The 14,672-nt window shown below is 42.9% G+C and overlaps 1 protein-coding gene and 2 long non-coding RNA genes across 7 annotated transcripts in view; 1 reads left to right on the top strand and 2 right to left on the bottom strand.

Annotated features, from left to right (window-relative positions):
- TSPAN4 (tetraspanin 4) overlaps positions 1–5,223 on the top strand; it is a 436,791-nt gene extending 431,568 nt beyond the window's left edge. For all 5 annotated transcript variants that reach the window (XM_055814222.1, XM_055814221.1, XM_055814220.1 and 2 more), the window contains 2 exons: positions 1,196–1,279; positions 3,993–5,223. In XM_055814222.1, coding sequence (XP_055670197.1) covers positions 1,196–1,279; positions 3,993–4,061 — 153 coding nt within the window. In that variant the 3' untranslated portion in view covers positions 4,062–5,223. The remainder of the gene's footprint in view (positions 1–1,195; positions 1,280–3,992) is intronic.
- On the bottom strand, positions 2,404–4,190 carry LOC129785166 (uncharacterized). The gene is made up of 2 exons (XR_008748789.1): positions 3,669–4,190; positions 2,404–3,010 (listed from the first exon to the last, which is right to left on the bottom strand). It is a non-coding gene; the product is annotated as an uncharacterized LOC129785166 (long non-coding RNA).
- Positions 5,224–5,253: 30 nt separating the features above from the next.
- On the bottom strand, positions 5,254–7,412 carry LOC114011839 (uncharacterized). Its single transcript, XR_008748787.1, has 2 exons — positions 6,664–7,412; positions 5,254–6,569 (listed from the first exon to the last, which is right to left on the bottom strand). It is a non-coding gene; the product is annotated as an uncharacterized LOC114011839 (long non-coding RNA).
- Between the last annotated feature and the right edge of the window lie 7,260 nt (positions 7,413–14,672).

Here is a 14,672-nt window from a genome sequence, read left to right as displayed (position 1 = left end):
CAGCAGCGTTTATTTTTGTGCAGCGAGTTTGTGCCCTTGCCTGTAATCAAAGTCAAAACTCCACGGGATAATTTCCCTACAATGTCCTCAGCAAGATCTTTCCAGAAGAGATAGTCAGAGCCTAAATTCTTCTGTGAAATTAGCTCAGCAATTCTTTGTGTTAATTACAGGTAGAGCAATTACCCAGGAGGGGTGTGGAGTAAGGCCATCTGATGAAGTGGCATTATATAAGGAAGTTTTGCTGGTTCTAGCGGTTTCTGAAGACAATGAGTAAAGCTTCCTTGGCCACTTCCTAGCGAGATTTCATACACATGGATGGGCACTGGCAGAGGCCGAGTTCCAGCCAAACATGGCTCCCTTCCACCTCTCAAGTAGCTCCAAGTCAAATTTTGAATTTAAGGAATTAAGAGAAGTTCTTCTGTTTTATTTAGGGTACCAGGAAGATCAGTGCAGGTTAACGCCATGTGGGCACTGATAGTTCTTCCTTTATACATATGCCAAAGCCACTACCTGAAGGCTGCTGTGATTCTTGGCCGTGCACATTTACAAGACAGAGGGCACAACTTTTGCATAAGGTTGTCTTACAGACATTTTTTATTATTTACACATTATTTAAACGAAGGTTTTGCTTGGGCCAATTCCACACTCCCAAAAACGGGGCCAGTAACATGAGGTTACTGCTACTGCAGAATTTAGAACAGGAAGAAAGCAATGGAGGAGCACCCATACCGCAGTTTGAAATGATGGAAAATAGTACAGAACGGACCCACGTGCAGCAGGAGCGGCTACTGAGCAACTCTCGCTGGAATTTGGGGCGGGGGGTTGATATACATAAATATACACTATAAGAAATATTTGTTTTCCTGAAATGTGGAGATAAATGAAAGGCCCATTCTGAAGTTATAACTGCTTCTGGTTGTTTTTTTAGAGAGCAAAGAGGACCCAAAGGCACTGCTTGTTTATTTTCAGTCAGCGGTTTATATGGAGCAGTGCGCATGCAGCATTCTGTGTGTCCTTAGAATTAGTACTCCTTGTTCAGGTGTCAGCCCTGGAATACACAGTAGCTGCTCCAAGGCTGAAATGATAATCCAGGCTGCCTAGCAGCTCTGCCTGAGCAGGTTCCTTTCTGGCCGTATGTTCCCAGGGCAGTCGCTGTGTGTTTATGGCTAATGCAATATTCTGGGGTTTTTTCCAGCCTTGCTATGAAACGGTGAAAATATGGCTCCAAGAAAACCTACTAGCAGTGGGAATCTTTGGATTGTGCACAGCGATGGTGCAGGTACTGTTTAATATCAATTTTCAAATTTTAATTAAACCTAAGTAAGTAACCATAGATTGAGATACTAAAACAGGCTTGGGCTGAGTATAATTGCAAGTTCTGTGTGATGTTAGAGTAAAACTCTGCAAGATTTAACGCATTTACGTTTTAGTTAAAATACCATGCAAAGGTGCAGAACTTGTAACACTGCACACATCTCTGGTTTGCTGCATTCTGGGACCGCGAGGAGCAGGCACTTTACCAGGTGGTTTCTCTAAGGCTTAGACTAGACTCAGTGGAGAGGTAGTCCCCATCCTCCAAAGACAGAAGCCTTCGTCAGGGTGAGCTGCCTCTTAGGGTACCTGTAGTTGTCCAGTAGCTCTCCAGAGAGGATCATCTGCCTCGGCTAAATATCTAACTTCGAGACAGCCTAATGGTAGCTTAAGTTTTCAACTCCACCCTCAATCCTAGTGTAAGTTACAAGTTAGGATGTTGTTACCATTACTCAATCTTGCCAATAAAACCATGCTCCTCTTCTACTAACCACAGGGCAATTAGGGAAGATTGGCAGAGAGGAATCAGTCATCGGTGTAGTGCCTCGTCCCTCATTCTTACCTACCCGTGTCTTTAATCCAGCATGCCCTGGTTATGGCCGTAGTGTAGCCCCAATGGCACAAACTTTAGGCTGAGGATGGGCAAGCGAAGGCTGTGGTGGAGCTCCGGCTGTGGCAGCCCCTCCATTTATGGCCCAAAGTCCCATTCCCAAATGTAGCGAAGATAGAGCTTTAGTTTCAAGCTGCACCTCTCTCACACTCAACATATATGCAGAAAGGATGGCATTGCTAAGCTAATACCATCTAACTCCAAATGGTGGGGGTTTAATTGTGTAGTTATACCACTAGCAGCAGCAAGAGAGAGCCTGGGATCAGAATTCCACTCATATTCCTACTGAGGATTGTTGTCAGATTAGGCAGAATGGCAGCACGTGTCTTCCTCGCATGTCACGTACTGGCTGCAACTTATTAATGCAAATGCCTGACTCCTCCCAGGCCCAAATTCAGTGGAGTTTGGGGTTTTGTTCTCCAGTAGAGTAAGCAGATATACTTAGGAGAAAAGATAAACTCAGGAAGATCACATTGCAGAGAGACAATGTAAGACTGTTTTTAATATATTACCGTATTTTTAAAAACAGCTTTTGAGCATCTACTATTTAGTATTTAGGGAGTCTTTAAAAGATACATTAAACCCCAGCAGCCTCTGTCAGGCTGTCTCATAGATCTTGATTATATTTAGGGTATTTAACACATTAACTAGTTCGCATGGGAGAAAACACTTCAGAATTAAAAAATGCTGATTAATATTCCTAGTAAATGCTGCAAAATACAAAGAAAACACCTCAGAACACAAAAGATTTCTAGCTGTGCTACATGATTGAATCTAATTGACAAAAGTTTTGATGCACTGTCACCTGAAATGAATGGGACTCCCCCTGTTGTTGCTGTTACCATGTTGTTCTGGCCCTAAGCATGTGATAGCTTTTGTTTTTCATGTTAACGATCTTATAGTTAGAACCATACAGTGACACCACTTGAAGGACACAAAGCACATGTGGCAGGCAAATCTTCAGTCATGCATGCTTGCAATTATAAAATAAGTCACAAAATTTTATTACGCAGCTGTCCCTGAAGGTGTTCCTTTGCTGGGAAGCAGAAGGCAGCGGTCAGGGGATACTTCCAAAAAGGCACGTGCTCACTGTAAAACAGCACACCAAAGCATAACAATCTTATTTCACTGTGGAGGAATGGGAAAGGAAGAAGATAACAGCTTTATAACCGCTTATTTTTCTTTATAAATAAAGTAGTATGTGAGTTACATAGTTTTTCAAAATATTCATTAATAGGAACTACTTAGTTATGTAAAGACTAAATTTGAATTGGTCAAATTAAGTGCTTAAAATAGAATTCATGCAAAAAAATTGCTCCCTGGCAAATCTTTTTTTCCATGACAATTTTTACAGTGTGGTGTTGCAAAGGAATAGTAAAAACCATTTAGTACATTCATACAAGTACTTCAACTGGAAGGAAAATAAGACTTTCTTCCTCATCCCCTTTTCTAATGAAGTAATCGGAGGTGGCACAGCAGGTCAGTAGTTGGGCTGGGAGAACCACCGCCGCCTTCCTGCTGCTTCTCTTTAATAGGCTGAGTAGACAAGACACATGCATTGTTGATGAGGCATTGATGGTTATGATTAATGCATGGACAGTCTCCAGTGATTCCCCCACAGGGACCTGTGCACACACAGACCTGGAACAGCACCGTACCGTACCCCACCACCTTCTCCGGGTCAGGGATGAACCTGCTTGAAACATTTTCAAGCAAAAGACAGCCAAACATTTTTTTTTCGCTATACCTCTTCCCAGTATCTGGTGGCAGCTTTTCGTGGAGAAATCAACTCTCCCGTGCTCTCATTGTTCACTCTGTAAAACAGCAATACAGATAAGGACAAAAGGCAGACGCAAACTAGGAACAGAACGAGGACATGAACCAGCAGGAAAAGCAGCATGTGATGTGTCTTCCTGTGTGTGAACAAAACACGGTTGTTTGTTTTTTTAAAGTAAGCATGCTTTTCCCTCTCTTTTTTTTTTTTTTTTTTTAGATTCAATAAATAGGGGTGATTTTATTTTTTTTAACTTGCTGAAAAACATTTGTCTGTCTGTTTGTTTTTTCCTCTTAGATTCTCGGACTCACCTTTGCAATGACCATGTATTGTCAGGTAGTCAAGGCAGACACCTACTGTGCATAGATACCATTCCCAATCTTTCTGCTCCTCCTCCAAAGGACACAGGAGAAATCTCCTTCATGCTCATTCATCTGACCTTTTTTTTTCCCCCCTTTGTACTATAAACTGTGTATAATGCTATCTTTCTGAAGATTTTGTGAATCACCCCACTTCACTGAAGGAGGAAGAAAAGAAAAAGTCAGTACTTGAACTGGCACAGGTAAGAAGCAGCCTTGTCTTCACACAGAAGAAACCCTCCAAAGAGCAATGGTTCCTCTTCCACGGCCTGGGGCAAGGCAAAGGGGGCTGCGTACGAGGGGCTAACCTGCAAACCGATGTTAGGAAAAGCTCACACTGAGGCAACCTCTGCGAAACCGGCCAGGCTGCCTTCCCACGCTTCACGGTCTGGAAGAGAGGGCATACGCAATGAGTAGTTCTTCAGCGTGGAAAGAAGGTACAGAGTAGCTAGCACTGAATGCAATTGTAATTTCACGACAGTTTGCACACAGCTAAAATGTCAAGATCAAGCAGCCCTGCCTCCAAGTGTGTCTCACAATGATTTTGTAGCCAGAAGAAGATCATCTTCAGAAATATGTTCTTTCAAAGGAGTATTTTTAATCTTACGCGTTGCAAAGTCAGGCTTTTAATCAGAATCTGTACAGTGAGATCTGGCTGTTAAGGGAAAACAATATTGGACATTGTCTCACTTATTAATTGCCAGTGGCATATAGATGGTTGACTGTATATGTAATATATATTACGTTCGTCTACACATACTGTTCTGAAAGGAGGTGAAAATACCCAGCATCTGACCTCAGAAAGAGGGAACCTTTCTATCCCATTTTACATTCCAACTGAAGTAACCGAATATTATTTCTTGTAGGAGGCACCATCACTTGTACCTCTGGGAAACAAGTAATTACTTTCAGCTGTATCTTCATTTCAGTAAACAACTTGTGAGTGGGCTCTCTCTGTCATTCTACTATGACTTTATTTTTTATCATGCCCGTTTCAAGTTAGTCTGCCAAAAAATATCATTCATTTCCACACTTGAAGATCTGTACAAAGCTGTCAGCTGTTCCTTCCCTCAATGTCACCATTTCATTAATTTACTTTGGGATATCATCATCTGCAGGTATGATACAGTTTGCCTTGCTGAGGAAAAAAATCTTTTGCACATTGCTCATTTTTCTGAGAGTTATTAAGACTTCAGATGTTTTTATGCTTAGCTTCTTTTTTTTTTTTTTTTTTCCCCCAGCTGCACACTTACAACAGCCAAGGCACATCAGTCTCTCTTAGAACTGGAGTCACTTCTCATTTCTGTTTTTCAGACCCATCTCCCTCTGTCCGGCCTTTGGCTGGAACATGCCCCACACTTTCTGCAAAAATACGTTCCTCAGCCAGGGAACAGGCGCCAGTTGTCTTATTTCCCCACGCCCTGGTAACTGCAGCAGCATACGTAGTGTCCTTTGGTGCACACCTTCTAGCCCTGAGGTCAAGAACCACGTTTCCCAGTGTTAAACAAGCAGTTCCCCACCAGCAAGTGGCCCCAGGAGCGCCCGTGTGACAGGGAGAAGCTGGAGCACCCCATGGAACGGGCACAGCAGTGCAGCGGGCCCGCTCCCCCAGCCTTCGGGGCCCTTGGCCACCAGCAGCGGAGCAGAGGGACACCCCATGGCCCTGTTTTCCAGAAAGCTCCGTGCAGCTATTCCTGCTGTGCCGGGCTGGCCTGGAGTTCCCCTCCGCCCGCAGCGCTTACAACAGCAGGCCCTGCTAAGTGCCATCCTGCTCCTGCTCACTTTGATTTAAAGGCGATTCCCAGCGGTAAGGCTGGACGTGCTCCCCCCAGCCTCTAGGACAAGCTCCTTCACACCGTAGGTTACGCCGTGAGTTACCCTTCTCTGGCCCTGCTACACTGACAAGTACTATTCTCGCTGCTTAGGTTTGGGGGGAGGTTCCCCCTCTTTGCTGATTTCCTGCAGTCTTCTCACCCTCAGGCCCAAACTACTCCATGTTTTGCGGGGAAGTGCTTAGGACAGGCCGGTGTGTGAAAGAGCGAGCATCTTACAGAACCTTCCCCCCACCTTTATGCGCCAAGCGCTGCAGCTCGGGGCACTCCGCTGTGCAGGCCCAGGTGAAGGTGCTGCGTTACCTGTGAGCATTTTATGTGGCTTCCCACCCACTGCCACGGCAACCTCACTACCACTAGAGGATTTTCCTGCCTTACTAGTGAGCCTTGACAAATGCTAACAGACCTCAAGACAAAGGTTAAACTGAGTGGCCCACACACAGGTGCTCTGTAAACCCCAAACAAGAGACTTACTCTTGGTGTTACAGCCACACAGCCTCAGTGCTCACTCCTCCTTCCTGAGCCCAGGCAGACCGGTCAACAGTCCTGCTCTTCAGCTCTCCACTCGGTTTCTTTTTTACCTGCATAAAACGTGACTCCAGGATAGATGTTCCGCTAGTTCTTGCCCTGGTTTATAGTTTGTACACATAGGTGCTCCTTCTGACAGCTTAGAGTTTCCAACACTGAAAAGCAGCATAACAGTGATGAATACATTAATAAAACATTGATTTTTAAGAAAGATAAAAGGTAGACAAGTCTATTTGTAGTGATCCCTACCATTAAAAATTAACACAGAGACAGCAGGCTGATGATGGCTCAGTTGATAAGAGCAAACCGTTGTGCAGCAGAGCTCCCGCAGAGGGAAACTCATCAATTTGCCTGATGCTGGTGGAAGGAGGGGAGAGATCACAAACCCTCATCCTGCGAGTCTCCCAATAGTATGTGCTGAGCTCTCAGAGGAGACTCCTACACTTCAGCTAAACCTACAGAAGAAACAAAATGAGAAAGAGACACTGAAAACAAGTCACACGTTGTGGTTCCCTCTAATCACTTTCCACAGTTTAGGTGGAAACCTAAACTTTTTAGGGTTTTTTTAACCTAAATTAACAAGATAAACCGCCTTGGTTTTCAAAAACACATATCTATAGGGAGCATAAACAATACTCACTTGAAAATCCCAGTCACTGCAACAAACAGCACTAACTGCTGGGAAAAAAAAAAAACAAACCCACAGAAAAAATACAAAAAAACGCCTACCACCACACAAAAAAACCCACCCACCCACCCACAAATTGCTGCTGATTCTTTTTTTAGAAGAAAAGTACCCTTACACTGCCAACTGAGATGGCACTACAACTTGTTTATAATTTGAACTGGACTATTTTCTATATTTGATGTTATTAATTCTCTTCAGGCCAAACAGATGTTATGGTGCTTAAAGCATTAACCAATCCAATTTCAAACCTCGGAACACACTGCATGTAACAAGCCTCAGACTTACATTTTCTTTTAAAAAGTGTTGCATCCTCTCTTTGCTGACGAAGTCAGAATATTTTGTGATAGGTAACAGCAATACTTTTTTAAAAAAACAAAAAAAGATAGCTCCATATCATGCATACATGTTGAACTGGGTGATTATAACTAAATACCCTGTAGTACACAATACCCATTTAGAAGGCTGCTTATATCATATGTATGCAGAGCAACACAGAAGTCATTCCAATTGCTTCCATTAGCGTTTTGTCACTTTTACTAAAGTCTTATATTACTTTCACTTCTTTTTTTACACATGAAGGAGGACTTGATACAGTTACATTAAGACAGAACCAAAGGCAACAAAGACATTGAAGGAGAGCACTCCTCATTTATACTCATTGCTCTTTCTGCTTAAAAACCAGATGTGAAGGCACAGGGTGCATGGCTGGACCTACTGAATTCAGCAACATCAGGATTCACCTTGTCGATTCAGCGTGGCTTTTCATCTTCACAATTATATGTATACACACACACATATATATATTTAATAGAATATGGTTGATTTTTCTGTACTGTAACTGTCAGTAGCAGCCAAATCTTACTGCTTGCGCAACAGAATTATTTAGCGCTACATCTTCTAGTGCACAATCACTGAAATTCACCCCAGTTTCTGTTCTATGAATACTTCTTTGTTCCTCCCCCTCAAATAATATAAGCTTGTAAAGGTTTATTCTTCCACTTAATAATTACCATTTGAATGCAGCATTATATGGTTTATAATATGGAGAGGAAGGAACCGCACGGAAGCTGTAAAAATATTTTATCTTGCATCAGCAATACGGCTGCTACGTGAATCCACCCAAACCCCTCACGTCTCCCAAAATAATTAAGAACTGGTCACATCTTCCAGTGCCCGTGGCTCCCTGCTGCCTCTGCCCCCTTCACAGGTAGGGCAGGAGGCTGGCAGCACACAGACACTCGAAGCCATTCCCTTACCCTTAGCTCCATTGTTGTGCTATAGATGTGGCACCCAAGGTAAGCAACAGAAACCAGCAGCTGATGGTGGCATTTATTTTAAAATCAGACTCTTTATTAACTTCATCTGCAAGGATTCTTGCTAAGTGTGAATGATCCTCATAGATACCGAGTTAGACAATTCACAGTACGGAAACAAGTCAGGACTCGCCCTGGGAAGTTTTGTTTGGATTCCATTGTGAATTCTCCTAGGCTGTCACCGGTACCTCACCCCAGTGGGCAGGTCTCCGCCATTCTTTGGATTTTGTTGCTGCAACTACAATGATACATTTTTGTGCATTCATATAAAGAACAGAATTTAAAATATACATTTTATTTTTTAAAAGTTATTAAATAGTCTTTAAAGTTTACAACAGAATGTCTTTTGTATTCTTTATAATCAACTACACAAGCTATAAAGTGAGTATATACATTGCACACACACACAGTGTATGCAATTAAAAGAAATACACAGCATATTTTTTTATCATTTCTCATTACCTATCTTTGATTTGACCTATCCTTCCTTAATAGATTTTGTTAGTAATATTAAATTGGCTCACCCATTCCCAGGTAAATTTACACCGCTTTCTGTTTCTTCTTAAGAGCAACCTGAAATTATGTGATAAATTGATAACAATTCAGAAAATACTGGGATAGCATGTTTACAGTGTAATAAAATACCGAGACCTGAAATCAATTATTTTCTGTTTAGAATTTGTCTGTTACTGATAATTTTCAAACAAAAGGACTTCTCTTTTTCTGAGGTAGTTGCTTAGATTCAGAAACTACATAGAAAAAACTTAGAAAATTAACATCAGACTGTGTTAAAATGGAACAACTAGCAACTCCCACTATATCAGGGCAGAAAAAGCTCTGGTTAGCCAGGTGTCTTGTCTGAAGTGTCTAACACCGCCTTTTCCGATAGAATTTATTGCACCCTTTGGGTCCAACAGCTTCACAAATGAAATTGCCTCTGAACTGGGTGCGTTCAGAATGCCACCACAGGCACATACCATTGAAAGTGGAAGGGCAGACGCAGGCGGAACGTGGAGACCCAGAGGTTTTAGAGGTTGTTGCAGAAAACCTCAGAAAGGATAACCCAAACCTTTGGTGGAAGTTTCTTACAACTCCCTCAGTTCAGCAGGCATGTTTATATTACCTGAATTTTCTTCATCCCATTAACTGTACCACTAGATGGTCTCGTTAACCACATCTATCTGCAATACCTTTCTAACTTTGTGAAACTTTCCGCTTCGGTCTCACGTTGTAGTAGTGAATATCACAATTTCATCATGCTGTATACATTTAAAAGAGCCCTTCTTATATAAATTGTAACATCTTGCCTTTCAATTTCATTTATTCACCATTGATTCTATATTTCAGGAATGCTAACTTAATGATTCTTACAGAAATATACGGGCACAGAGCAACTGTATTACCTTTACAGCCTAATTTGTCATTCCACTGAAGCTTGAAGCTGGGTAATAAGAGTATGCTATTGATTTTCCGGATCCCATTGTTTCAAAAAACTAAGCCCAGTGTACCTTCCCGCCCCCCCCATCCCCCGCAGCTATCCTAGTTCAGTTGTCTCTGCTCTTTGAACTGCATGTTGGCAGAGGTGTTTCTGTTTTAATCAACAACTAACCTAGTACTCCATCTGACATCCTGCTATTTTTCTCAAGTGTACTTAGCGCAACCTGGGAGTACCAGGCTTAGCCGATTGTACTAGCCATGTAATACAAAGTACCGTCTTGGCTGCACGGTGATAATTTTCAAAAAGACTTAAGGGTAGCCTATGAAACTTCATCCAAAGTTTTGCCTTGACACATCAGAAGTGCAAAATACAGCGCCCAGTGTTTCTTACTTTCCCGTACATCAAAAAAAAAAAAAAAACAAACCAGAGGAAGAAAAAAAAAAATCTATCATTATTGGCTCACCTAGCAAGTGCAATTTGAAAGGCTTCTTTGTTTTGAAATCCCATCAGTTGCCCACGTGGGTGATTTTACCCTAGGTCTTGCTTCTCCCCAGCCCTCCTCCCCCCAGTAAAACTGCTTCCCCATAGAAATACTGTACATTAGTGTGTTCATTAGAAATTGTGGGGTTTATTGACCTAAGAACAGCTTAGTTTACACTCCCTCCCGCAACAGCCAGGAAGCATTCACAACCAAATCTACATCAGTGCATTAGACAGCTACACAGAGGCCCCTAAGTCACCTTGCAATGCTTGGGTTTTTAGTGAAGAAATGGCTGACCAGTTAAACTAGTTTCTCAAACAACTCCTCGGTATCTTTTATGCAGAAATTGTTTAGGCGGAACATTTTGTTACTACAGAATTGCTTAACAGAGACTAACCAGTTCTTGTGAGAGAAATCACGCGAAAGGATGGGATCCCTACCCACTAAACATCCCCTTACATTCCCATGGCACTCCTATTACAGAATATCACAGAATTCAAACCACAGCCAACAAAATATATAACCATATATAATTAAATCTATATAAAACAAATTCCAGCATAAAAAACTACTGTAATGTGCATTGCTTGTGTGCTTATTTTTCTATATGGACAGTGACAAGAGTTTCAGGTGTAAAGCATTTATCCTGAAAATACTAAAAATTACTATAGGAAAAAAAAAAAAAGATTTCAGGAACTGGTTTGTGAAAATCTATTCAGATGCCCCTTGTCATCCCCCTCCCTCACGAACACCCATCCTCAGCTGTAAAGCTTGAGCCCGTCCCTGCTGCAGCCCTTCCACCCCTACCGTACCACCTAAACCTGCCCCCCCGCGCGCAGGGCCACTTGGCTAAGCGAGGTCCCAGCCTGCCGAACGCCGAGGGGATTCAGTTATTTGCATTTTCTGTCTTTAAGTGCCCAAGGACAGACCTCTTACGAGGCTTTACGAAGTTCAGGTTTGACACTGAGTTCAGAGACCATAGTCGCTACACAGCAGAGACAAGTACTGCACCCAGGCGACTCCTGGCAGGCTGGTTACAGACCCGGCTGGTGTCCACAGCTGGTGACCACGGGTGACCTGCTCTCAGTGCCCCCCTCTCCCCGGCGCACGCCTGCAGATGGCCGGCTGAGCACTGTTCTCGAGCAGAATGCTCTAGTTGTTTGGCATTCTCCAGAAAGACTCATGCCGCAGGGATTATTTTTTTCCTTCTTTTTCTTTTAACCCAATTTACCTGGGAAACTTATTCAATGTTATTGTATCATCCACAGATGCAATTAACTGATTCTGATATTGTACCTCAAGCTTGGTTAATAAGCACCCAGAATAGTGAACTAAAAAAATGCCTTAGCCTAGAAATGTTGCCACTACTGTTCTTTTGAAATGCTGACATGCATCCACACGCTGCGGAGGTGATGGGAGCAGCACGTGCATCCCCACATTCCGTACAGCGGCAAGCCAACTGTCCAAGATAACTTCCACAAAATTAAAAAAAAAAAAAGGGGTCAATTCTCAGTTCTCTCATTTTCAGGCTCTCATTTCTCAAGGAATGTAATAATCCTCCCCCCAAGGGACTCAAAGCCGTTTACAAACTCAATTAAGATGAAGCATTTGCAAGTACTCCAGGAAAAGAGCACTTCTGGTGCTGCTTCAAGTGCTTTCTTGGAAGCCCTCCTCTCACTCTGTGAGCCTCTACCAGATCACTCGTGACAGTCAAAGTCACTAAAAGCTTCTTTATAATCCTCAGGGCACCACGCAGCCCTCCTCCCTCCCCACCTGTACTAATGTCATTTGAAAGTCATGTTGGCATTACTTGAGTAGAGAAAGCATGGAGCTACACGTGAAGCTATTGTGGAAAATTCTTCATGGCGGGAGCTCAGCTGCAGGAACTGGAGACACAAGTATGTTAGAAAAAGAAACAGGAATATTTCCCCCTAGAAGGCAGAGGTGCTTTAGCAATTCCCCTGGTGAGCAGCTAAGTTACGCTTCTTGAGAAGAGAGATGCCAGAGAACCTCATGGTGAAAATACTCCTACTTTTGGGGGGAAGAACAGAAACGGTGAACCGAGACCTGTGCGCAACCGAAGGAATTACGGATTTGCAAATGCAAACACAAGGGAGTACATAGGCTGAATTGATGTGTCATTTAATTACCAACTCACTTTCCCTGAACAAAATAACTCACCAGCTTGGAAGTACAGCTTGTTGTCATGGAACTTGCTTGATATTTGGTGCTAATAAAAATTGAAGTTTTAAATCTCCTTCCTGTGAAGTCCGTGCGTTAAAGTTCTTCCCTATTAAACACCTTCTTATTCCTAACTGTGCATCGCAGGTGGTTACCCTCATTATCAAAAAGTCCTTTGAAATAAGTGCTTGCGGGTTTAAAAGAAGAATTATCACATTAAAAACTAGCAAATTACAAGCCTCCTACAAATCACACTCTTGTTCCTGATGGAAACAAGAGTTGATGTACATTCAAAAATCTACATACATACGTTCTTCTCAGAACTAGAACATTCCAATGCAAACAGTCTTTGCTATGGATGACACAGGAATCCAGTTTATCAAGACTTCTGCACCAGGGAAGGTGAGGAAATAAAAGGGAAACTATGATGGGTAGGAAAAACATAGATGAAAAATATGGGAGAAGGTTGGAAACAGCCAAGAGGCCTGGGCAGACAGCACTTGGCACCGGAGCAGACCCTTGTTCCCACTGTAAGGTACAAAACCAGAGCAGTATCCCGTGAAATACACGGTCAGCTCGTTCACAGCAGACACAGTGTTCTTTTAGAGGCACTCCCAGAACTGAATCAGGGCTGTGGGGTGTAGCAGGTCTCTCTATAAACTGTTCCTCCTAGTCCCTGTGATTTAGCAGATTTGGGGGGTTTGAGTTCTGTGTTGATGGTGGTTCCCCCAGTTCTAGGACTAAAGCAGTCCCTCTCCGCAGCAGCACGCGGTGATACAGATCTGTGTGACAAAAGCTGTAATAACCTGCTGCTACTGCAACCGGGGGCAACCAGCCCATCCCTTCAAGGCGGTCATCATCTTCCCACCGCGGCAGCCATACGGGCAGCCTCCGAGCAGAGGAAGCACTGCAGCCGATGGCTGGCACCTGGAGAAGGGGGGAAGTCACCAACCCCACTAGGGACAGAAGTCAGAGGTATGCACATAAACGTTCAGCGCCATTTTTCCTTGATCCTGCTTTCAGCTTTCATCCTGTTCCGACTGCTTCCCTGCCCTCTTCAGACTGCAGTCCCATCTATTCCCCTCCTAGGTGCTGTGGGACCAAAGCTGCCAAAGGACACAACTCTGATGTTACAAACAGTTACAAGGGGTATAGACACTGATTTTTCTTATATCTTCCAACCTTCAGTACTTCCAGTCTCACAGGAGATCAATCCAGGGAGCAGTAGGGCTCTATTTATTTGTAATTTAAACATTACTGAAAACTGAGATCCATGACATTTTAAAGAACTCAGCATGTCATAGCTGATGTGTCACTGGTCACACAGAGCACAGCGTCCTGCAAGTGAAAAAGCTCTCCTAACTCCTGCGCCGTCACACAGAGGGTGTTCAGCCACCTCGGAGCCAGCACCAAACAACAGAGTGCCCTGGTGCCTTATTTGCACAAGCAGCTCTGGTGAAGTAGAAACAGAAATCTGCGACAGCGCTGCCATGCTCAGGCTGATGATGCAAGCTTATTTCATTTTCATTTTAATTTAGTGAGCTCTCACTGAAAATTAAAGATTCCCTGAGAGCTTTATAGCATGAAGTGGCAAATTAAATTAAAATTGAGTTAATCCCCAGAAATATGTACACAAGTAAAGCAACTCCAAGTCCAGACACCTTTCAGACTAGTAAGTTCTTATGTGAGTAAGAAAAAGCAAATCCTCTACAATGAAAATATTCTGAAGCCTTTCAATTTGTCTGAAGATATCCCAGAACGCATCACATAGTGTCTACACTATCACTGCAGTGAGACTGCTCAGATCTCTGACAGAGAATGAAGTACTATTGAAATGGGTGACATGATCCAGAGACACCACGGAATTTCACAGATGGAAATTTATTTAAAAAAAAAAAAAAAAAAAAAGCAGCCAGCTGAGGCAGTCTTTTTCAAATTTCCTCTGGCTACCTTATCGAGAGCACATATCACAAGCCTCAACATCATTTAATTTTCACTTTGGTATTTTCAAATAGCAACACTTGCTTATTTGAAAGGCTAAGCGAGTCCTACCTCTGTTCAGATAGGAAACTTGTTCAGCTCTGCAACTCTTGTTTTTCAGGTCCGTGTGTAACTGTGGGGACAACAATGTAATACAAAATGAAAACCCACAAGGAA

This window comes from Falco peregrinus, chromosome 9 (assembly GCF_023634155.1).
Source record: "Falco peregrinus isolate bFalPer1 chromosome 9, bFalPer1.pri, whole genome shotgun sequence".
In the NCBI taxonomy this organism is placed as follows: Eukaryota; Metazoa; Chordata; class Aves; order Falconiformes; family Falconidae; genus Falco; species Falco peregrinus.
This window is presented reverse-complemented; position numbering and strand designations above follow the sequence as displayed.